Source organism: Dendrobates tinctorius, unplaced genomic scaffold (genome assembly GCF_039654945.1).
Source record: "Dendrobates tinctorius isolate UK_male_01 unplaced genomic scaffold, ASM3965494v1 ptg000038l, whole genome shotgun sequence".
Taxonomy (NCBI): Eukaryota; Metazoa; Chordata; class Amphibia; order Anura; family Dendrobatidae; genus Dendrobates; species Dendrobates tinctorius.
In genome coordinates this window covers 4,829,074-4,853,116 of record NW_027361706.1, presented here as the reverse complement: position 1 = coordinate 4,853,116, position 24,043 = coordinate 4,829,074, and the positions used below count along the sequence as shown (strand labels likewise).

Sequence of the window (24,043 nt, the reverse complement as noted above, 5' to 3'; positions counted from 1 at the left end):
CTAAGCCAGTTATGAATCCACCTAACAGTTGCCTTGTCCATTCCATACTTAGTCATTTTTTCAATAAGGATTGTATGAGAGACTTTGTCAAATGCTTTTCTGAAGTCAAGATATACTATATCTACAGCATTTCCTTGATCCACCCAATCAGTGATACCGTCATAGAAGGAAATTAAGTTAGTCTGACATGACTTATTAGTTACAAACCCATGCTGACTCTGTTTAATCACTTCATTCTTATCCAGGTATTGACATACATGTTGTTTAATAATTTGTTCAAAGATCTTTCCTGGTATAGAAGTCAGACTCACCGGCCTATAGTTGCCTGGGTCCACCTTCTTCCCCTTTTTGAAGATAGGAACAACATTTGCTCTTCTCCAGTCTTCTGGCACTTCTCCTGTTCTCCAAGAATTTTCAAAGATTATGGAGAGGGGTTCAAAAATTTCTTCTGCTATCTCCTTCAGTACTCTGGGGTGTAATTCATCTGGACCTGGAGACTTGAATTCATTTAGGTTAGCTAAGTGTTTCCTCACTATCTTTCTGTTTATAGATATCCTGGATTCTTCTATTCCCTTAATAGGACAGTGAATAACAGTTGATGTTGCATTTCCTTTCTGAGAGAAAACAGATGCAAAATAGGAATTTAAAAGTTCAGCCTTCTCAACATCCTGTCTTACCATTTCATCATTTTCATCCTGTAAAAATCCTATAGCATCTTTGACTTTTCTTTTACTTTTGACATATCCCCAAAATCCTTTATTATTGCTTTTGACATCTCTTGCAAGCCTCAGTTCATTTTCAGCTTTAGCTAATCTGATTTGTGCCCTGCAGGTTCTGCAGACAGCATTATATTCTTCTTTAGATATGCCTCCCTCTTTCCATTTTATAAACATTTTTTTCTTCCTTTTTAGCATGTGCTTAAGTTCTGTGTTCATCCATCCTGGTTTCCTTAAATGCTTCCTATTCTTCCCTCTTTTCGGAATTGTTAACAACTGTGCTTTGAGAATTTCATTTTTCAAGATTTCCCATCCTTCCTGGACATTTTTGTCTTTAAGGATATCCAGCCATTGGATCCCTCCAATTCTCTTTCTGAATCCCTTAAAATCTGCCTTTCTGAAATCTAACCTTGACGTCTGAGTCTTCACAGGTCTTCCACCTCTAGTTATCCAAAATTCTAAAATAGCATGGTCGCTACCTCCTAGGGTCCCAGCCACTTTTACCTCCACTTTTTCCTCCCTGTTTATAAGGATTAGATCCAAGGTAGCAGTTCCCCTTGTTTTCTCCCTTACCTTTTGGAAGATAAAGTTGTCAGCAAGAGAGGATAAGAATTTCCTTGACCTGTTAGTTTTGCCTGAGAGAGATTCCCAACAAATGTCTGGATAGTTGAAATCTCCCATGACAACTATGTCATATTTTTTGGAGAACTTGGCCATCTGATGCATAAAGAGTTCATCTATATCTTCGGCTTGCACAGGCGGCCTGTAGTAAATGCCTACAATGGTGTCCTTTCCATTGTTCTGTCCTTGTATTCTTACCCAAACAGTTTCCACAGAACTCCCAGTCTCTGAAGCTTCAATCTCTGTGCAGATATACGCGTTTCGAACATACAATGCGACACCCCCTCCTCGTTTATCAAGTCTGTTTCTTGCAAATAAGTTGTATCCTTCTAGTCTTGTATTCCAATCATGTGTATTGTCCCACCAAGTTTCAGTGATTCCAATGACATCATATTTCTTTTCCTGTGTTAGTAGTTCCAATTCTCCTTGTTTGTTGCCCATGCTTTGTGCATTAGTATAGAAACATTTTAGTTTGTGATTGGTTTCTCTTTCTCCAATATTTTTATTAATTAGATTCTTTCGTCTTTGTTCTTCCTTTCCACTTCTAATAGCAGAGTTCTCAATAGCATTTGTCAGGTGTATGGCTTTTTCTGGTCTTTTGCTTCCCTTCCCATGTTGTTCTAGTTTAAAGCTCTCCTTACAAGTGTAGCAAGGCGACTTCCAAATACATGCTTTCCAGTCTTCGTAAGGTGCACCCCATCTCTAGCAAGTAGTCCATCGTATAAGTAGTTCACTCCGTGATCCAGAAATCCAAATCGTTGCTGACGGCACCATCGACGTAGCCAGTTGTTCACCTGCAGAATCTTATTCCACCTCCTTGTTCCATGGCCATCCACTGGGAGGATGGAAGAGAAGACCACCTGCGCTCCCAGTTCTTTCACTTTCTTGCCTAAGTCTTCAAAGTCTCTGCAGATGATTTCCAGGTCGTTTCTTGCGGTGTCATTTGTCCCCACATGTAGTAGCAGGAATGGGTAGTCATCTGTAGGTCTGAAGAGTCCTGATATCCTGTCAGACACATCTTTAATTTTTGCACCTGGAAGACAGCACATTTCTCTTGTAGTTATATCCGGTCTGCAGATAGCGGCCTCTGTTCCTCTCAGCAAGGAATCCCCCATGACCACCACTCTCCGTTTCTTCTTCACATCATTTTTCTTTCTCCATCCAGGAGGACTCTGAGGGCGTACAAGGTTGCTGTTTGTTGGCAAAGTCTTATCCTGATGTATTTCTTCATCGTTTTCCTGCGTGAGAGCCTGGTACTGGTTTCTGAGCAGTATGGGTGCTGACTGCCTCCTGATCCTCCTGCTTCTCTGGGTCACATGTCTCCATTCCTCTGTTTCTTCAGGTGCACTTCGAATTTCTTCTCTTTCTGTAACATGAAGAGATAATTCTGCTCTGTCCAAGAACTCTTCACCTTCCTTAATGATCTTCAACGTAGCTAACCTCTCTTCGAGATTTTGCAACTTTTCCTCCAACAGGGACACAAGCTTGCATTTGTGGCATGTGAAGTTTGGCTTTTCCACTGGTAAATCTGTGAACATGTAGCAAGAAATGCAGCTCACCAAATGGCTCCTGGCCTCTTCCATCTTGAGATTTCTTAAAAACGATGAAAGATGAGCCAAATTTCGCACTCCGATAGGCGCGCGGTTTTTCCGATTTCCTCTTTTCAGCTGCAACGGCCAAAACCCAGTGATCGTTGAGCTCGCGGAGACTCTTCACTTATCCCAGAAGGCACTGGGAATATGCAAATGATCTCCTCAAGACTCTTCCCCTGAGGATTGTGAACACAACAGCAGGGTTTTTTATACTGTCCTTCGTTGAATAAGATTTGGTTCAGGTGATCACCTAATCAGATGCACATTATGAAGAATGAGGTGTACTCTGATTGGAATTCAACTGACACTGGAATGAAATGGCTGTCAGACATGTAGAGAAGCTGATTTTTATAAAACACTGCAGTGGTCTCTTAATTTTTGCCAGAGCTGTATTCAGTCTATAATTTTAAGGGTAGGTTAATTTTAACATTGAGAGAATATCAAAAATAAAATCCAGAAAATCCCATTGTATAAATTATATAAATGTATTTGCATTTTGCAGTGAGAAATAAGTATTTGATCCCCTACCAACCATTAAGAGTTCTGGATCCTACAGACCAGTTAGATGCTCCTAATCAACTTGTTACCTGCATTAAATACAGCGGTCTTACATAGTCACCTTTATAAAAGACTCCTGTCCAGACTCAATCAGTCAGGCTCTAACCTCTACAACATGGGCAAGACCAAAGAGCTTTCTAAGGATGTCAGGGACAAGATCATAGACCTGCACAAAGCTGGAATGGGCTACAAAACCATATGCAAGATGCTAGGTGAAAATGACTGTCAATCAATATCGATCTGGGGCACCATGCAAAATCTCACCTTATAGGCTAGCCTTGATCATGAGGAAGGTGAGAGAGCAGCCTAAAATTACATGGGGGAAACTTAATGATCTCAATGCAGCTGGGACCATAGTCACCAAGAAAACCATTGGTAACACATTACGCCATAAATAAAGGTTTAAAATCTGCATTGCCCACAAGGTCCCCTGTCTGAAGGTTGCCAATGAACACCTGGATGATTCTGTGAGTGATTGGGAGAAGGTGCTGTGGTCAGATGAGACAAAGATTGAGCTCTTTGGCATTAACTCAACTCACCGTGCTTGGAGGAAAATAAATGCTGCCTATGAGCCAAAGAACACTGTCCCCACTGTCAAGCATGGAGGTGAAAACATTATGTTTTGGGGGTGTTTTTCTGCTAAGGGCACAGGACTACTTCACCGCCTCAATGGGAGAATGGATGGAGCCATGTACCGTAAAATACTGAGTGACAACCTCCTTCCCTCCACCAGGATATTAAAAATGGGTTGTGGCTGGGTCTTCCAGCAAGACAATGACCCAAAGCATACAGCCAAGGCAACAAAGGAGTGGCTCAAAAAGAAGCACATTAAGGTCATGGAGTGGCCTAGCCAGTCTCCAGACCTTAATCCCATAGAAAACTTATGGATGGAGTTGAAGTTCCGAGTTGCCAAGCGACATCCTCAAAATCTTAATGATTTAGAGATGATCTGCAAAGAGGAGTGGACCAAAATTCGTCCTGACATGTGCGCAAACCTCAACATCAACTACAAAAAACGTCTGCTGTGCTTGCCAACAAGGGTTTTGCCACCAAGTCTTAAGTTTTGTTTTCCAGAGGGATCAAATACTTATTCCTCACTGCAAAATGCAAATAAATTTATATAATTTATACAATGTGATTTTCTGGATTTTATTTTTGATATTCTTTCTCTCAATGTTAAAATTAACCGACCTTAAAATTAGAGAATTATAGACTGTTCATTACTTTGTCAGTGGGCAAACTTACAAAATCACCAAGGGATCAATTAATTATTTCTTTAAAAAAAATATATATATATATATATATATATATATCTCAAATATCGTACACTCGGAGACAGAAATGCAGAACATCTCTCCAAACAGCAGCATGCCAATTTCAATCGTAACTTTTTTTTTCTTCCAACAATTTCAATAAGAAAAAAATGTATTCATTGGTATGTGTTAATGGATTGGGACTGTCCAAATAACTGATGTGCATTATACCTGACAGTAATATTTGCATTAAAAGAAACTAGATTCCCTTGTACAAATGTTAATGTTGGGGCCTTAATTAGGGTTAAAATGCCTGACACCAGGAATTCCACATTTTGACCCAACATTTTCATCTTTATTTTCTCATAATACTAAAGATGGATTAGAACATTTTGTATCCTTCTACCAATTCTTACCTTTCCCATCTTTGTTTATATTCTTACGCCAAGAACCAGAAACGCCCTTCCTTACTTTGCTTAGGCTTTTCCTTCAGAATTGCATTTACTTTCTAATCTTTGATTATTTGAAAGTGTAACCCTGTCAATGCCGCTGAAGTCTGTGGAGCACAGCCAAAATATTTCCTCAGTCACCAGTGTTGTTGATAACTAGTGGTACTTCTGAAATCTAAATATATAGATGAGTCATTCCAGACAAAAATCTACTTAGTGCCAGAGACTCTACAAGTATTCTAGAGAAATCACAAAATAAATAAGAAAGGACCTGAGTTACAGAAACCATAACATACATTCACTGAAAAGATAAACACACAGAAGTAGATGTTATTGTAAGGATCAGTTCATGACCGTATACAGCATCCACCTGAAAAGTGTTGTTCTAGTGCAGCTTTTCATTTTCTTTAAGCCAAAAACAGGACTGGATCCAAAATTTAGGAACAGTACAAGTCTTTTCTGTGCTCAGTATTGCCATAGTGTATGATCTGTGACATGGAACGACCACAACTTTACCTTTTGTAGCAAAGTTTGGCTGTTCCTCACCAGGTTCAAAGCCTGCCACACACCCATTTCACTTAATGACGGTTTGAACCTACATATTTAAATGATCATTTTCACCTGTTAGGTGTATAACTGACTAATTATACCAGACTATAATTCTACAAAATCCCGGAGTTTTTGCAATTGTAACTAGAAGAATTCTTATTTTGAAGGCAAAAGACGGTCACACCAAATATTGATTTGGACCAAGGCCTCATTAAGAAGTCCACAAATCCCTTATCAATCAGTTCTATCCATGGTGTTCATGGATAGAAAACATATCCATTAAAATCTATAGTGCTATTCACATGGCTGTGCTTTTTTCAGACCGCTTGTCCGCAAAAAAAATCTAACATTTCCGTTTTTGATCAAAATTCCACATTAAAATGTATAGGTTTGTAAAAATAACGAACAGAACAAAAATGTTATCCGTGTACAATATGTGAACTATCTGTAGTTTTTTTTTTTTTTCTTTCTAATCTGAAAAATCACTGATAAGATGATGTTTTTACATACGAGAAGCATCATAAACGTCTGAATGCCTTAGATTTCTCTTTTGTTAATTTACTTTTTATTTAAAGGGGTGATCCGGCACCTAAAATGTATTTTCGTCCTGATCCTGGGTGATGGCCGCTGAGGAAGAGGTGAGTAAAGTTCCGGCACTCTGCTTCTATCTCCACCACCATATATTCTAACTGAAAGATGTCATCAGGGGTCGAGATAAGAGCGATACCAACACTGCCCCTTGAAAACAATTCATTTGAGGGCGGTGCTATAAGCTATGAAGCAAGCGCCAGTGTGACTCACTGCTTCTATCTCCACCCCTTGATGACATCATCTTTCACAGAAGCTACGGGGGCGTCTGAGAAGCCAGGATCCATAATGTATTCAGAGGGTAGCGATGCAAGAAACTAGTGCGTAACCAAAGCTCTCCCCACTGTGACGTCCTGTTCTAGGAGGGTTCATGGACGCCGTAAGGAGTGAGTGCAGCACCAGTCTCCTGTGACGTCACCTCTGAGACTCCTAGCAAACAAAACGTCACAGTAAGTACAGTAAAAACAAAATGGGGAAAAGTGTAGGGAATTATGTAATAAAGCAAGTTACCAAAGTGGCTAGGTTATAAGGATAGATATTTAGAAAATACATTTTAGGTGCTGGACCATCCCTTTAATTAATCGATAAAAATAAATTGTTAACACTTCTGGTTTTGAAAGTATTCTTACTTTGCACACACACGCATGTCTCAACATTGTCATTACAACACCATGAAGGAAAGTCATGAAATAATGAAAATCACAGGATCGATAGACATCTCAATTAGTGATGAGCGAGTATTCTTGTTACTCGAGATTTCCCGAGCATGCTCCGGTGATCTCCAAGTATTTGGATGTGCTGCTAGACAGCCTCAATACATGTGGGGATTTCCTAACAAACAGGCATTCCTCACATGTATTCAGGCTGTCCAGCAGCCGCAAATCATGCAGCTGCGACGACAGAAACTAAACCTCTGAGCACACCCAAATACTCGGAGATCACCCGAGCATGCTCGGGAAATCACGAGTATACTCGCTCATCACCAATCTCAATATGAGTACTGTGTGCAGAAATCCCTGCACTTACAGCCTTGACTGCCATCATTAAGAATATTCATGGTCGTCTGAGGAATATTCTGCAGGGCAGAATGCACTTGGGTGCAATTCATGAAGATCCACAGCTGACAGCTACAATTGCTGACCGATGACGTCCCAGATTTGCACAACAGGAGCCTGATTAGAAGACACTGCAGGGCATTGTAGCCTGTTTGGGCCACACAGCCGCTCATAGGACAAGCAACACGCGGCCTGGCATTGTCTTGTTGAAAAATGACTCCTTGGACAATGAAGAAATGGACGTACCACTATTACACCACCAAATTAATGTAACGCTGAGCTGTTAGGTTTTTTTGGAATAAAGACTTGAGGGTTCCGGCTACTGTACATTATGTCACCTCGCGCCATAATCCCGGGAAGCGGACCGGTGTGACGTTCCCTCAGTGTGATTTTCATGGTGTTGCCCATTCTGGTTTTACCTCGTAGATAGACAGTTATATCGGGACTGTTGGGATGAAACAGCTCTTTATGAAACAACGTGGTTACCTTAAAGGCGTTTTCCCATGAACAAAAGTTAATTTTAATCAATAGATCTTGGATTAATAATAATTTCCACAATTAGATGTGTTTAATAAAATGTCCCTGTGCGGAGATAATCTTATAAAGGTGCCCCCTGCTGTACTGTGTAATGGCCGTGTCTCACCATGCAGGAACATGGTCTGATCATACCACATCTCATGGGCAGGGGAGGAAGAAGAGTATACAGATATTACAGCAAGGGATCGCAGCGGATTCTTTCTGTGAGTTAAAACATTTCACTGCCTGATTTTAAACAATGTGTTAATTAAAAAAAAAAAAAAATCAGCTGCGATTCCATGCTGTAATGTCTGCATACTTTAAAAAAAATGACTTGCACCACATTTATTATTGGTTTTAGACACTTTCTTCCCCTCATCCGAGATGTGGCCCGGCTGGAAAAGGGGGCATGACCTAGTGGAAATGAGCATGGGCTGGTCTGAATGCAACACTGTGCACCGAAAAGAAATGTGACAAAATTTTACTGTAAATTTGTGGAACAAAGTAATAAAAGTAGTAGTTTGTGTAAACTTTCAACTAGACAGTCTTAAAATGCGCCAAATTTATCAAAGTGGTTCATGATGTTTGATAAATTTGATGCATCTTTAGACCGTATACTGCACCATCTGATAATTAGACTGTATTGATATATTTGCCCCAATATGCTATCCGGGTGGTCACAGCTTGGCATTCCAGCATCATTGTGATGGGAGTTTTTCCACCCCTTTTCTTTTAAGTTAACTTTTTCACCACTTCGGGGCTGTATGTAAAGGATATATGCACCTATTTATGCCCCACTGCTCCTCCATCTCACTGGCTGTGTACCCTGACAGTCTCCTTTCCTTTTGTTCCAGTGTGGCCTGCTGTGCTTAACAGTTGCAACCTGATTTGGCTGTAGCAGTCGCACGCTGACTACTCCAGAAGTAAAGACCAGCAGGAAACATGGCCAACGGATGCAGGAGCATCTGGAGAGAAATGTTTTCTTTGTCTTGTTTGTTTTTTTTAACACAATAGGGCCATATCCAGTAGGACCCGTGGAAGCAAAACCGGCGCGAAACGGCCGTCATCCTCTTACCAAGCACATTGCTCCCCTGCCGAAGATATTAGATATGCAATAAAGGTGGACTTTATAAACGGTGAGTGCCGTCCTTATTTTTCTTTGCGTGGTTTCTGAAAGTGACTGATTCGGGGATAGAGCACCCGTTCTCGGGGCATAAAAGCATTTAGTGTGTTTTATTGCAAGGAATTAATTGGCGCCATAACAGTGCCGGTGCTTTGCTTCTTTCTTTGGATACAATAGGGCCAGATGTAAACTTAAAAGTAGCGGAAAACCCTTTAAGGAGTTTTCATTCTGACATAGGCTGGTCATCAGCAGTTAGATCCCCACAAATTAGGAAATGATAGCTTATCCTAGTGAAATACCATTACTTGTAATTGTAAATCCCCATAACTCACATATTGAACTTATCATATTTATGTAACGTATAATTAAAATTTTCCTTTTTTGATCTCAGGTTTTAGTACTAAGACAGTGTGTTAATCTGTTCAACAAAAAAAAACTACTTTTTTTTTACAGTAAACATATATTTTTTGTATATAATACACATATAGACAGTAGTTTAAGAGACTCTTCTTGACAGCATGCCGGTGGTACTATCTGGATAGACCAAATCTATCCCAATGCACAGCCGATTTAGAAGACAGGGGTAGGTGCAGGTCCAGCTCGCAGTTAAAGCTGGCTGCTACAGTACTGTTGACCATGAATACTATAAGCCTTGGTGGTGCCCTCGTTAAGAATATTATGAAAGTGCTTCTCCAGCTGCTCCATACATGGAATGCAAATACTGTACAGGTAACAAGCAGGTCAATTCCAGGTTTTGTCAAACATCACTCTCAACCTGCTTGCTGTGTATGCTACAGTCCGTCTGTTCCATCTGTTCGCAGTCCATGCTGACCTCACTAGTGTCCATACTGCAGTCTGAAATACTATCTGAGTGGTCCATTTGTTCAAACCTTGTGGCCTGCTGAGGATCGCTGCTTCCCTCTGCAGATATTAACAACTGTCCTTCTAAAGGCAGCAGGTTGTCTCCTCCAGCACACAGGACTGACTCTTTAGCTTGCCGGATACAATTCAGCCACTGTTGCTTGTTGAAAGTGTCATTTGCTTGAAAAGAATGAGACTGGGCTTGGGGTCCATACTTGTAACCTACTCTGAAAAAGTTTTTAACTGCAAATAGAAAACGAGAGAAAACTAATAAACATGCAGCTTTTACTTTAAATTTATAATCGTGCAAATTTATGAACCAACTAGATCTAATACTGCACAGAACAGCGATAAGATTTCTAAATAATAGTGTTTACTGTGTATGTTCCTGCAGAATTCCACTACGTGAAATTATTCTTCTAAAACTATGCGTGGTGTGTGTCTGGCGGTTGCTGCATAGCCCCATTCACTTCAATAGGGTTGAGCTTCAATTTGAGCCACAGCCCCATTCACTTCAATAGGGTTGAGCTTCAATTTGAGCCACAGCACACATAAACAGGGGTAGCGCTATGCCTAATAAAAGCCAAAAAGTTTACAATGCTCCTGTAAATGGAGGTTAAAGAAGTTGAACCCAAACTGATCATAGTCTATGGTATATCCTAGTGATCCTGAAACCCTCAAATCCGTGCTAAAACCATATCCATTTTTAAAGAACCTAAAGGTAACTTAGCATTTCAATAATGAAATAAACAAGAGCCCAACATTAAAATCCAGCTTACTCTAAACTCTCACTAGAAGGCTTTATTAAAGTTCTAGAAGTTTGTCAATGTTTGCAAAGTGGACACAATAAAGCCAGACTCACTTCTCTCATTGTTGGTAAAGGCTCCACGTAAAGATCCGGCCACGCGGACCTCTCCGTCTTGCAAGTCTTCCACTACAAGATCCTTTATGGGAATTGGTTGTCGATAGAGCTGATAGTAAACTTTGTCATTTTGCGTTATAGTTCTTGTAATAACCAGGACTTCTTGAAAGAGGAACACATGAAATTTCTAAGAAAGAAACAACTGTGGTAAGTAACAGATTAGTCTTATGTGGCATTTCTTTTTTGTTTTCTTCTAAGTGAAATCTGTTCTTGAAATATGAATGAAACATTACCCCACAATGCATTAGATGAAACCCGATGATATTTTAATAGGACCGGAAAACAACCTGATGTGTTGAGCTGGCCATGAACATTAGATAGTCGTCAGCAGAATGATGCTACAACCTACAGACATCTCGGCCGTCTTTTCCATACACAGGAGTGTTTGCTCATCTGAGTGCTCCTGTGTTTGCTTATGAGAAAGCCACCGATAGACATCTCTTCTGGTGGCTTATTTCAAAGTGACACTGATTGGGTGGATCAGGGAAATGCTGTAGATATAGTATATCTTGACTTCAGAAAAGCATTTGACAAAGTATCTCATACAATCCTTATTGAAAACATGGCTAAGTATGGAATGGACAAGGCAACTGTTAGGTGGATTCATAACTGGCTTAGTGATCGGACCCAAAGAGTGGTCGTAAATGGCTGCACATCCAGTTGGAAGAATGTCTCAAGTGGGGTACCACAGGGCTCTGTCCTGGGCCCTGTATTGTTCAACATCTTTATCAACGATTTAGATGAAGGAATTGAGGGTAAACTGATTAAATTTGCTGATGACACAAAGCTAGGAGGGATAGCTAATACTAGAGAAGAGAGGATTCAGAAAGATAGAAATAAACTGGAGCAGTGGGCAGCAACTAACAGAATGGTTTTTAACAGGGAAAAATGCAAAGTACTACATCTGGGCAATGAAAATGAAAAAAGCTTAGACAGAATGGGAGGAATAGGGCTAAGCAACAGCACATGTGAAAAAGACTTGGGTATACTAATAGATCACAGACTGAATATGAGTCAACAGTGTGATGCAGCAGCAAAAAAGGCAAATGCAATTCTAGGATTTATTAACAGAAGCATACAGTTTAGATCACGTGAAGTCATTATTGCCCTCTACTCCTCTTTGGTCAGACCTCATCTGGAATACTGTGTCCAGTTTTGGTCACCACATTTTAAAAAAGACATCAACAAACTGGAGCAAGTTCAGAAAAGAGAGACCAGAATGGTGACCGGTCTGCAAACCCTGTCTTATGAGGAAAGGTTGCAGGATTTGGGAATGTTTAGCTTGCAAAAGAGAAAACTGAAAGGAGACTTAATAGCTGTCTACAAATATCTCAAGGGCAGTCACATTCTAGAAGGGTCATCTTTATTCTCATTTGCACAAGGAAAGACTAGAAGCAATGGGATGAAACTGAATGGGAGGAGACACAGATTAGATATTAGAAAAAACTTTTTGACAGTTAGAGTGATCAATGAGTGGAACAGACTGCCACGAGAAGTGGCGAGTTCTCCTTCAATAGAAGTCTTCAAACAGAGGCTGGACAGACATCTGTCTGGGATGATTTAGCGAATCCTGCTTTGAGCAGGGGGTTGGACCAGATGACCCTGGAGGTCCCTTCCAACTCTATGATTCTATAGCCATCTGCAGCCCAAAATTGGACATGCCTGATCAACATCTCCCTCAACGATCAATTGGCCGGCGCCCCCATACACACGTCGGCAGAACCCGTCGACGTGAGCCGACATTAGTCAGGCTTTTAGAGAACCTCATTGATCTCTCCGAACAAAATATATCAGGGGAGGGAAGAATTGGGCAGGCGGAATTTCAACCCTTAATCCTTTTGTTTTCAGAGGAGTCTGAGAGCAGCTTACTCCACTCTCCCTGTTTAACAGCACATCGAGGCTCGGCTGAATCGAGAGTCCATGTGATGCTGACAGCTATCGAATGTATCTGGCCAGCTTAAGATATGATAGATGCTAAAAATCAATAAATATTCCCATTAAAGAGTATAGTGAGTTTAAATCTATACAATTGCACTAGAAAATAGTGAAATTATGAATCGAGGAGAAAAAAAAAAAGAATGTGCAGCCTACGATCCATTCAAGAAATGTAAAGGAGAAAATAAATGTAAGTTTTCTTTTATAATCTGCAATGGGTCAGAAATTTCACCTAAGCTTTGGAGGGTGGTATAGTATTTATCTGTACTGAACGATGAGATTCTGCAGGATTATATCTGCAGCTGGAGATCCTTCCAATATGCAGTACACATCATTAAGGGTGAAATTGGATCCTACAAGATACAGGGAGCACTTTCATCTGTGAGTGACACATGGCGCTGAATATAATGGATAGGTTACATAAAACAATGGCAGCTGGGGTGAAGTAAGAGATGTAAGAACCTCACTTGCCAATAATCATGTAATCAGCACAAATAGCAAAATTATCACAATTGAAGAGCTGCAGCTACCAAGATCAAAGTGCTTCAGTTCTGGTTGATGTCAAATCCTTTATTGTTGCTGAAAGGCTGTGGGGAGGGGATGCTTAATGATCTGCTATGCAAGAACAGAATGGATTTGACTTTACATGACTTGATCTGAGGATATTGCATAAAAGTGCAGAAGAGTTTATAAAAAAAAAAACCCCTGTGACCTATCTTGGATAAGGTCTGAAATCTAACCGAAAATAAAAGGTTTACAAACACTACTCTTAAAGGGAGTCTGTCAACCCCAAAACTGAAATCACTTACACAGTAATATAGGAGACTTGGTTACTATAAAAAATCATACCTGTACAGTGGATTTTGCTAGTCTTGCATAACAAAACATGCCTAATACATATGCAAATAAAGCATGGCCAAGGACTCAGTGTTCCACCCCCTTAATTAGCATCCTTCCCACTTCAGGATAACAAGATTGACAAGGCTCACTTGCCCAGAGCCAGACCAGCCTGAATTAAATCCCCGACCCTGCACATTTGCGTTGATCCTGCAGGAGGCGTACACCACATATAGTGCTAGATCGGGCATGCTCTTATACCCCTCTCCTGTCTGCAGCGGTCGTCCGCCACTTTGTGATCTTGTACGCAGTGAGCAGCTGCTGCAGACAAGAGAGAGGGATGAGAGCATACAATTTACACTGTGTACCCATATTAGCCTTTGTTCATTTTATTTGTGGATTTAACCTGAGCCTTTCTAGCATTTTTGATGACGAATAGAGATGTCCTTGCAGTCAAAAGTATCAGAGATGAGCAATTTGATTTGTGCTGGCTCAGTGCAATGTCCAGTCCGGTCCATGGCAGACTATCTTTAATTCTTTACCCAGCATCTTGGTCGCATCTATTGTGCCACGACACCATGGTATCCCAGGCTTAGTAAGCGATGTGACCGTAGGAAAGTTGGGGAAAGGAGGATCCTGTACTTTCCCTTAATCTACGGATGCCCTAGTCTATCCCTAAACCCAGGGCTACCCCAGAAGGTGGAAATTCCCAGGTCCAACACCTCTCTGTGCTCCTACAAAATCCTACACAGTTCTCCCCCTCCTCCCAGAGAGGAAAGGGGCAGGAATAAAAGGGTAAGACTGGCCGGACAGACTGGGAACAACCGAGGCACAATCAACAGACAGACACATAGGATAAAATACAATGGGAAAATGGGTACACTATAAAGAGACAGAAAAGCAACACGAAAGAACGCCAGAAGGGGAAGGTAGAAAGCAGGGGCATAACTACCACGGTCGCAGCAACCGCCACTGTGACCGGGCCCGGGGGGAGTCAAGGGCCCGTCAGGTCAGACCATATCTCCCAACCGTCCCGATTCTCGCGGCACAAATCCGTTTTTTACCCCACCCGTGTCCCGCATGGGAGTCTAGTTTTCCAGCGCTGCACTGAGCCGCCACGCCCCCCATGCACCTCTCCTCGCCCTCCTGCAGAGACCCCCCACAGCCTGCAATGATGTCGCTAGGCTGTTCTCTTCTGTGCGCACAGGACCTGTGATGAGGTCACAGGAGGGGAGGAGTCAGGGGTCACATAATTAGGGGCCTCGGTGTATGCAGGACTCTGCTGTGCTGGTTGTCATTGTGCTGGATGAGGATAAGACTGTGAGGGGTTTACAGGGTGGATGTAGCAGAACTGTGTGTGTACAATTTTGGACGGAGCGGAGCCGCGCGTGCACGAGGTGTACGGAGCGGAGCCGCGCGTGCACGAGGTGTATGGAGCGGAGCCGCACGTGCACGAGGTGTGCAGAGCGGAGCCGTGCGTGTACAAGGTGTGCGGAGCGGAGATGTGCATGTATTTTGGCATGCGGGGGGGACCCATTCGAAATTTCGCATCGGGGCCCATAACTTTGTATTTACGCCACTGGCAGAGAGGTATTCACAACCACATGCAACAATTTCAAGATGGCAAGAGCACATCTCCAAAACACTTTCTCCAATGAAGCCAGGAACAGAATAAAGATTCTATTGCTCGCATGGAGGGAAGCCAGACACAGGTTTATATAATGGAAAGGTGTGGTTCCAATAAGCAACACAGCCAGCAGACCACCAAGGAACTCTAAACCCTTTCCATGCCACAAGAACTCTGTTAACTCATGAATGGCCGTTTAGATTTAAAAAAGACCTGTGTTCACCTAATTGATGATCTTCTAATCTCATATGTACCACAGGTCCCAGCAAAATGCGGCACATTCATGACAACTGCACCCAGGTTTGCTGTGTCGGGGATGCTAGGTGCAGAAGTGAAATCCAGATGTCACGTAGGATTGGACTGGATGTGGAAATCGGGATGCTTGAATCTAATTGCTCATCTCTAATCAAAACCCTTATGCAATGTGTAAATGTTAATACGGTCCTTGGGGATTTGCCAGCAAATCTCTAAACACGGGTTCAGTACTGCTATCATGGTTCCATCAGCTATGTCTGATCTGTTTTCGAACAAGTACCTTCTAATCCGTAAGCACCACGTTGAGTTATAATGCTCTCCTAGGGTTTCTTTGAGGTTCTTTTTCTTTTGATATTAAGCTCAGCACTGCAGACTGCACTATTCTCATCATCATAAATACTGTAAACACTGATAAAACCCTAAAAAAGATGGATTTTTGGTTCTTACCGTAAAATCTCTTTCTTGGAGCCTTCATTGGGGGACACAGAATACCATGGGTGTATGCTGCTGCTGCTAGGAGGCTGACACTATGCAAAAACAGAAAATTAGCTCCTCCCCGGCAGTATACACCCACCGACAGGCACCAAGCACCTCAGTTGGTGAAAAAGCAGTAGGAGAAGCAACGAGAAAAACTCGAAACATATGTACCAACCCAACAAGGGACTCTAAGACCCAACACGGTACAACTTAAACAGGGAGGGTGCTGTGTCCCCCAATGAAGGCTCCAAGAAAGAGATTTTACGGTAAGAACCAAAAATCCATCTTTCTTTATCGCCTTATTGGGGGACACAGAATACCATGGGACGTCCCAAAGCAGTCCCAAGGGTGGGAACAGCAAAAAGGAACGAAAGTAACCGAAAGGCTCAGGTCGGCCGGTGCGCCACCGCCGCCTGCAGAACCTTCCTACCAACCACAGCATCAGACGAAGCCTGGGTATGAACCCTGTAGAACCTCGTGAAGGTGTGCAAAGATGACCAGGTTGCAGCCTTGCAAATTTGCATGACCGAGGCCTGGTGACGAGCAGCCCACGAAGCCGACACAGCCCGGGTGGAGTGAGCTCTTACTCCCGGAGGGGGCCGCTTTTCCTGAAGACGATACGCTTCCAGAATGGTAGAACGAATCCAGCGAGCGATCGTGGATTTGGAAGCCGGAAGGCCCTTCTGGCGACCTTCAGAGATGATCAGCAAGGAATCGGACAGACGAAAGGAAGAGGTCCTGGCAAGATAGACACGCAGGGCTCTAACTACGTCCAGTTTGTGGAGAGACTTCTCAAGAGGATGAGATGGAGCCGGACAAAAAGAAGGAAGGACGATATCCTCATTGATATGGAAAGCGGAAACCACCTTTGGAAGAAAGGAAGGAACGGGCCTGAGGACGGCCTTGTCCTGATGAAGAATGAGGTAAGGAGAACAACATGACAAGGCCGCCAATTCAGAAACTCTTCTGATGGATGAAATGGCGATCAAAAAGGTGACCTTCCAAGAGAGAAGGGACAAAGGAATGTCCTGGAGAGGCTCGAACGGCGCCTTCTGGAGCGCGCTAAGGACGAGGTTGAGATCCCACGGGTCTATTGGCGAACGATGAGGAGGAGCCACGTGGGAAACCCCTTGTAGAAAGGTCTTGACCTGTGGTAGAGAAGCTAGCTCTCTTTGGAAGAGGATAGAGAGAGCGGAAACCTGGCCCTTGCGCGTACTGAGGGACAGACCCGCGTCTAACCCAGCCTGAAGAAACCCCAGGATAGACGGGATAGAAAAAGACATCGGGAAGACTCTTTTATCATCGCACCAACGGAAAAAAGCCTTCCAGTACCTATAGTAAATGCGGGAAGAGGCTGGTTTCCTGGCTCTGATCATAGTTTGAATAACCTGACTGGACAGACCTGATTCCTTCAGAATTGCGGACTCAACGGCCATGCCGTCAAATTCAGAGACTGAGAATTCTCGTGGTAAAGGGGGCCTTGCGAGAGAAGGTCTGGACGGTCCGGAAGCCTCCAGGGAACGTCCGCGAGCATGTTGACCAGTTCCGCGTACCAAGGCCGTCTTGGCCAATCTGGAGCGACTAGAATCACTGGTACGCCTTCCGATTTTATCTTTTTGACCACCCGAGGGATCAATGCCAGAGGCGGGAACAGATACGGAAGTTGAAACTGGGACCACGGAGTCACCAGTGCGTCGCATGCGACGGCTAGAGGGTCCCTGGACCTGGCTACGAACTGCGGCACCTTGTGGTTCATCCGAGATGCCATGAGATCGACATCCGGGGTGCCCCAACGGTCGCATATCTGAGAGAAAACCGCGGGGTGCAGGGACCATTCGCTAGGCCCTGGCGACTCAAAGTCGGCTGCCCAATTTTCCACCCCTGGAATATGGACGGCGGAGATTGTCGGAACGTAACGTTCTGCCCAGCGTAGTATCTTGGCCACTTCTGACATTACTTGTTTGCTGCGCGTGCCCCCCTGATGGTTTATGTACGCCACGGCCGTGGCGTTGTCCGACTGAATATGGACCGGCTTGCCGGAGAGGAGGGGCTGCCAGTGAAGAAGGGCCAGGAAAATTGCCCTGATCTCCAAAAGATTGATTGGAAGGAGAGACTCCTGTGGCTGCCAGCGGCCTTGGGCCGCTTTCTGATGGAACACGGCTCCCCATCCTAGAAGGCTCGCATCGGTGGTGATGATTCGCCACTGAGGCGGAAGGAAAGACCTCCCTTGGAGAACTGACACTGGCCGTAGCCACCAAGTGAGAGACTGCCTCACTCTGAGAGGAAGCCAAATAGGACGGTCCAAGGACCTCGTGGTCTTGTCCCAGGCTGAAAGCAGAAACAGCTGAAGGGGGCGAAGGTGAAACTGCGCAAAGGGCACTGCTTCCATGGAGGCCACCATCTTCCCCAGGACCTTCATGCAGAACCGAATGGGAATGGGAGCAGGCCTCTTGAGAGTTCTGATGCCCTTGGCCAGAGTTGTAAATTTTTCCTTTGGAAGAAAAACACGGGCTAGCTCCGTGTCGAATTCCATACCCAGAAAGGTCAGACGCTGGGTGGGGATCAGAATGGACTTCTCCTTGTTGACCAGCCAACCTAGGCGGCTGAGAGTGTCCAGGGTTATCTGAAGGCTCCGGAGACAGTCCTGGCGAGACGAACCCTTGATCAAAAGATCGTCTAGATAAGGGATGATGAGGATCCCTCTGGAGCGAAGGATGGCCATGACGGTCGCCATCACCTTCGTGAAAACCCGGGGCGCTGAAGCTAGGCCGAAAGGGAGAGCTGTGAACTGAAAGTGGTCTCCCTGAAACGCAAATCGAAGATACTTCTGATGTTGCACACATATTGGAATGTGCAGATAGGCATTCCGAATGTCCACCGAGCAGAGAAATTCCCCGGGCTCCATGGAAGCAATAACCGACCGAAGAGACTCCATCCTGAAATGAAGAATCTTCACGTGGCGATTGAGCAATTTGAGGTCCAGAATAGGACGAAGAGAGCCGTCTTTCTTCGGGACTACAAAGAGATTGGAGTAGAACCCGGAAAACCGTTCGTCTGAGGGAACGGGAACAATGACTCCGGCGGAAAGGAGGGAGGAAATGGCCTGCAGAAAACCCGGAACCTGGGGCCGCTGTTGCGGAGGCCGAGACCGGAAAAACCGTCTGTTCGGGAGTGAAGCAAATTCGATTTTGTAACCGGATGCGACGAGTTCTCTGACCCAAGCGTCGTCTACAACGGACAGCCAAGCATCCGCGAAAAAGGAAAGTCTGCCGCCCACCCTGGAAGAAATTCCAGGTGGGGGTGACCCGTCACTTAGATGAAAATCTGCCGGAATTGGCTCCTGCAGATCTGGAATATTGTCCTCTAGATCTCCAGCGAGGAGCGGGCTTGTAGGAAGGTTTCCTCTGATCCCGCTCCCTGGTGGCAGGCGGCCGATCCTGTTGAGTGACTCTCTCCGTGGCAGGGAAGGGACGAAAGGGCCTGAATGGTCGAAACCCCCTTCTGTTGAAGGGACGTTTTGGTCGAGACTGGGGAAGCGAAGTACTTTTACCTCCAGTGGCATCGGAAATTATCTGATCCAGCTTTGCTCCAAAGAGCCTAGAGCCATGGAACGGCAGATTGGTAAGCGACTTTTTTGAAGTAGTGTCCGCATTCCATGACTTTAGCCAAAGGACTCGGCGTACAGCTACTATGTTGCTGTTAGCGCTTGCTACGCAGCCGGCCGCGTCCAAGGAGGCGGCCAAAAGGTATTTTCCCGCCTGGTTAATCTGATCTGCAAGATCTGCCAACTCGTCTTGAGGAGCTGACGCTAAGATGCCTCTGCGAAGAATTTTTGCCCAAGCGGAAATGACCTTCGCCACCCAGGCGGATGCGAAAATAGGGCAGAGAGAGGCGCCAGATGCCTCAAAGATTGAATCTCTGGCTAAATCTATCTGCCTGTCAGTAGGATCTTTGAGCGATGCCCCGTCGGGCAGCGAGAGCACCGTTTTAGAGGCTATCCGGGATACTGGAGGATCTACCTCTGGAGCCTTGGACCACTTAGAGAGCAGTTCTGCGTCAAAGGGGTACAGAACGTCCAAGTACTTGCGGCCTGAGAAACGTTGCTCAGGGCGCTCCCAGTGTTTGGATAAGGTAGTATCGAAATCGTTGTGACTGGGAAATGTTCGAGACGGAGGTCTGGTTCGTCTAAGGAGAACCGAGCTTTCCTGAGCTGGAGCCTCATCCTGTTTAAGCTTTAGTGTTTGGAAGATAGCTGCAAGAAGACTATCGACCTTGTCCCGCGTTTTAGAAACGCTGTTCCCCTCTGAGCTAGCTTCCGAATGAGAATCATCGCCTGACTGAAGGCTGTCCTCCGAGGAAGGAGGAGGCCTGGGAGCGGAAGGGCCCTGCGAGCTCGAAGACGAAGTGGACAGAGCCCGCTTCCGAGAAGTCCTTCCCTGTCTGTCTCTCTGAAGGTCGCGGTCAGGTGCGGACGACTCACCCCGAGAGGTGGTCGGGGCAGAGGTGGCTGAGGATAGCTGAGGCAATCGTTCTAAGACCTGGACCAGCGACTGTGATACTTTTGTCAAGTCAGAAACAGACTGTGACATTGTAACGGCCCACTCCGGAGGGAGAGAGGAGGGAAGAGCGCCCTCCGCCCGGGATTCTGTGCGTTCCTGAGATGCTGACATATTGGAAGGACTGCAGGGGGGGGCAGAATGGGGACGACTGACCCGATGCCCACTTCTTTTTACAGCACGCACAGGCGTAATAGGTAGCGGTGGGCCTGAAGCAGAGATCCCCTGAAGGGTTGGGCATAAGTGAACTGCACTGAATGGCCGCAGAAATTAGGGAAAAACTGCCGAGGAGAGCTAATCCCTGTGCCAGAGCCGAGCCTACCGAGATTCTGTGAGCAGCAGAAGAAACGCCGAAGTGTCCCCCAAGCAGCGCAGGAAGGAGTGAAAAACCAGGAAATCCTTGTGCTGGAAGAAGGGGGGGCGGAGCTTAGCGGCTGCACCGTGATTGGCTATCAGCGACGGAGGGGCCTGACCGAGAGGGGAGGCTGGCAGTCCAAAGAGAAAGAAGCCCTGTGATGGGCTAGAAAAAGGCGCGCTGAAAAGAGCGCGCTCAGGAAGGGAGGAGGGAGCAGAGAAATTCCCCTGGCTGAGGGAAAGTGAAAGTGACGGCGCCGGCGCTGCAACCCCTTGCCTACCCCGACATACCGCGCTCAGGAATCAATATGAAGCGGTCCCCTGCTTGCGACGCTGCTGCGGTGAGTGAAGGGATCCGCAGCGTCTCCCTGACTAGAAGAGGGGAAGGGATAGTGTCCGCATTCCATTGTGTGAGCGCGCGGCAGGCAGAAAGGGCGGGAGATTCAAAAACAGTGGACCTGTAATCCCAAGGTCCAACTTCTCCCATGCACTGGAGCTTATGCGGGGGCCGGAGGGAACGTACAGGCACTTACCTGACGTCACTGAAGAGGATGACCACAGGGGCTCACGGGGAAACGGCAGGCCGCTGGGAGGGGAAGGAGTCCTCTGTACCCGCATCCTGCAGAAGACGGCTTGAACCACCTGCGATCGCCGTCTTCCTCTCAGCCCTGTCCCGAGAGAGGGGTGAGGAGGGGGATTCGGCAAGGACCAGCCACCTGTCCACAACCCTTATCACCGGAAGGTGATAGGGAAAAGTCCTGCCTGCGGTACTGAGAGTTGCGATGTGGATGACAACACACTGCTCGCTCAGCCGCATGATATAGGAAATCAGGGTGATAAGTATACCCTGTTTCCTAACGGAAAAACCTAAAAGATAAAAGAAAAAAAGATTAAAAAGTTCAAACTAAACCCTGAAAGGAAAAATTGGATTAATAACTGCGGATCTGGGGAGATCCCGGTCCGCCTCCTACAGACACTAAGCACAAACTGAGGTGCTTGGTGCCTGTCGGTGGGTGTATACTGCCGGGGAGGAGCTAATTTTCTGTTTTTGCATAGTGTCAGCCTCCTAGCAGCAGCAGCATACACCCATGGTATTCTGTGTCCCCCAATAAGGCGATAAAGAAAAACACCTTTAAAATTAAATAAAAGCAGTGTCAGGTTTGATACAGAATATTATAGGTAGCAGTTATATTATAATACTGAAAAAAAAAAACCACAGAAGTGTCACATTGGCTGAATTACTTACCGCTCCTCTGTTATTCTTCAGCTCCCCGTGACACGACAGAGCCCGAGAGTTATCAATTAGTGGATCCCTCTGACAATCCTCAAGATAAATCAGCCTCTCCTTGTAATAGTGACATTCAGACTCTCCCGTTTTTATGTTAATTTCCGTTACAATCCCCTGAACTATATTAATCTGCCAGAAATTAAGGGACAGTATTAGAATGGACTTCCATCCACATACATATTGCACATATAAAATTCATAGAAAAAGAATGAACAATTACAGTGGTGTCATCACAGCGTGAAATAACCGTCGAAATATTCCAAAAATAGAAGAGAACTAGACGGGAGTTGCTGAATTATTTAGCCTCTCATATATTTTCTCTGTACTGTATTAAACTTTCCGTGACAGTCTGCAAGATAAGCAATCAACTATCCTGACAGCTAAGGGTACGCAGAAATGGGCATGTGGGGTCTTTCTGGATGACTTCAGCTTTTTTTTTATTGAGGGAAACACACATATAATGCTGCTGATGGTGACATACTTGGAAGAGACTCTTTCCAGGTACAAATATGCCTGGATTGTTTAATAAACTTCTGTCCAGATACAACTTAGCAGTATATTTATCTTAGGATTGTGCAGAAAGACTTCATTCTTGTTATACCATGCAGACCTTTCACGGGAATGGCAGAGGATGCCGTCCGGCATTTATTACGAGCTGGGATTATCTTTAGTTTCTATGTTTATGTGATATCTTTCTGCTTTTAGACAGTCAGATAATAGTAGTTTATATATTTGCACTTTGTGAGATGTTCAATTGGCAATATGCTAAAAAATGAATATGAATGCGATAGAGAGAGGTGCGACTCAGAATTAGAGCAGAAAACGAACGCATGGATCAATTCCCATTCTGGTGGACCTGGCATGCTGAATTCAACTGGGTGCCGCACAATACAATGCATCCACTGCAAGGCATAGTAGGAGAGAAAAGCTTAATGGGACTTGCAGTGATCAGCTTATCTCTTTTGAAGCTTGAGTTATGTAGTTGGGAAATCCACTTTTAAATAAGATTTTTGCAAGATAAACTCATCAGCATAAAAGTTTAAATATTGAATAAAGTAGTCCCTCTTTTAAAGGGAATCCGTCAGCAGGTTTTTACTATGTAATCTGACAGCAGCTTAATGTATGGTCTGAGACCCTGGTTCAAGCTATGCTTCACTTAGTTTGCTGGGTGCAACAATTATGAAAGAATCACAGCTTTCGCTATTGCAGATCTAACAGAACTCTGAATGCTGAGCTGTGTATAACCCGCCCACATCTCTGATTGTCAGCTTCCTGTTTACAATGTATAGTGACAGAAAGCTGCTAATCAGTGGTGGAGGTATGACTGGACCAGAAGGCACAATACACCTAGTCCTGTAGTGATAATCTGCTGATAAAACTCTGTTTTTTATTGAAATGGAAAAACACAGCCCAGTAAGTGACATATCACTGTAATCAGGCTCGTAAGCCCTACATTATGCTGGTCTCAGATTACACAGCAAAAAACTGCTGTCTGATTCCATTTAAAATAACAGATAACTTGCCTTGTGCACTGGTGTTGTTCCAGCAGTATCGACACTGGGTCTCGGGGCTCGTATGACATTGTTGTATCACGTGAGCCCCTGCTGCCAATCAGAGACCGTTATTGTGCTGCTGACTACTAGCAGCCTCTTAGCGGCTGCTGATTGGCTACAAAGTTCACATGGCATACCAATGTCATGCATATCCCGGGAGACTCGGCACGGACATCGCTGGAATGGTACAGTAGGTGAGAATTTTATTTTTTCATTTAAAAAAGGCTGTGCAGAGTAGTGGACAACCCCTTTAAGATTTACATAAAGAAATTTGTTGGAAAATAGGATTTAATTGCCAGAATCCAAACTGTAAAAAATATCCCATAAAACGATGTGCAGAATTATGCAATTCCATAAC

General features: G+C 44.6%; 1 protein-coding gene across 3 annotated transcripts in view; it reads right to left on the bottom strand.

Annotated features, from left to right (window-relative positions):
- Nucleotides 1-9,143: 9,143 nt before the first annotated feature.
- ARHGEF3 (Rho guanine nucleotide exchange factor 3) overlaps nt 9,144-24,043 on the bottom strand; it is a 308,141-nt gene continuing 293,241 nt past the window's right edge. Inside the window, exons 10-12 of one of the 3 annotated variants that reach the window (XM_073574132.1) lie at nt 22,091-22,261; nt 10,744-10,930; nt 9,144-10,124 (exon numbers count right to left, since the gene is read on the bottom strand). In XM_073574132.1, the coding sequence (XP_073430233.1) occupies nt 9,778-10,124; nt 10,744-10,930; nt 22,091-22,261 (705 nt within the window). In that variant the 3' untranslated portion in view covers nt 9,144-9,777. The remainder of the gene's footprint in view (nt 10,125-10,743; nt 10,931-22,090; nt 22,262-24,043) is intronic. The other 2 variants (XM_073574133.1, XM_073574134.1) reach the window with 2 other exon arrangements.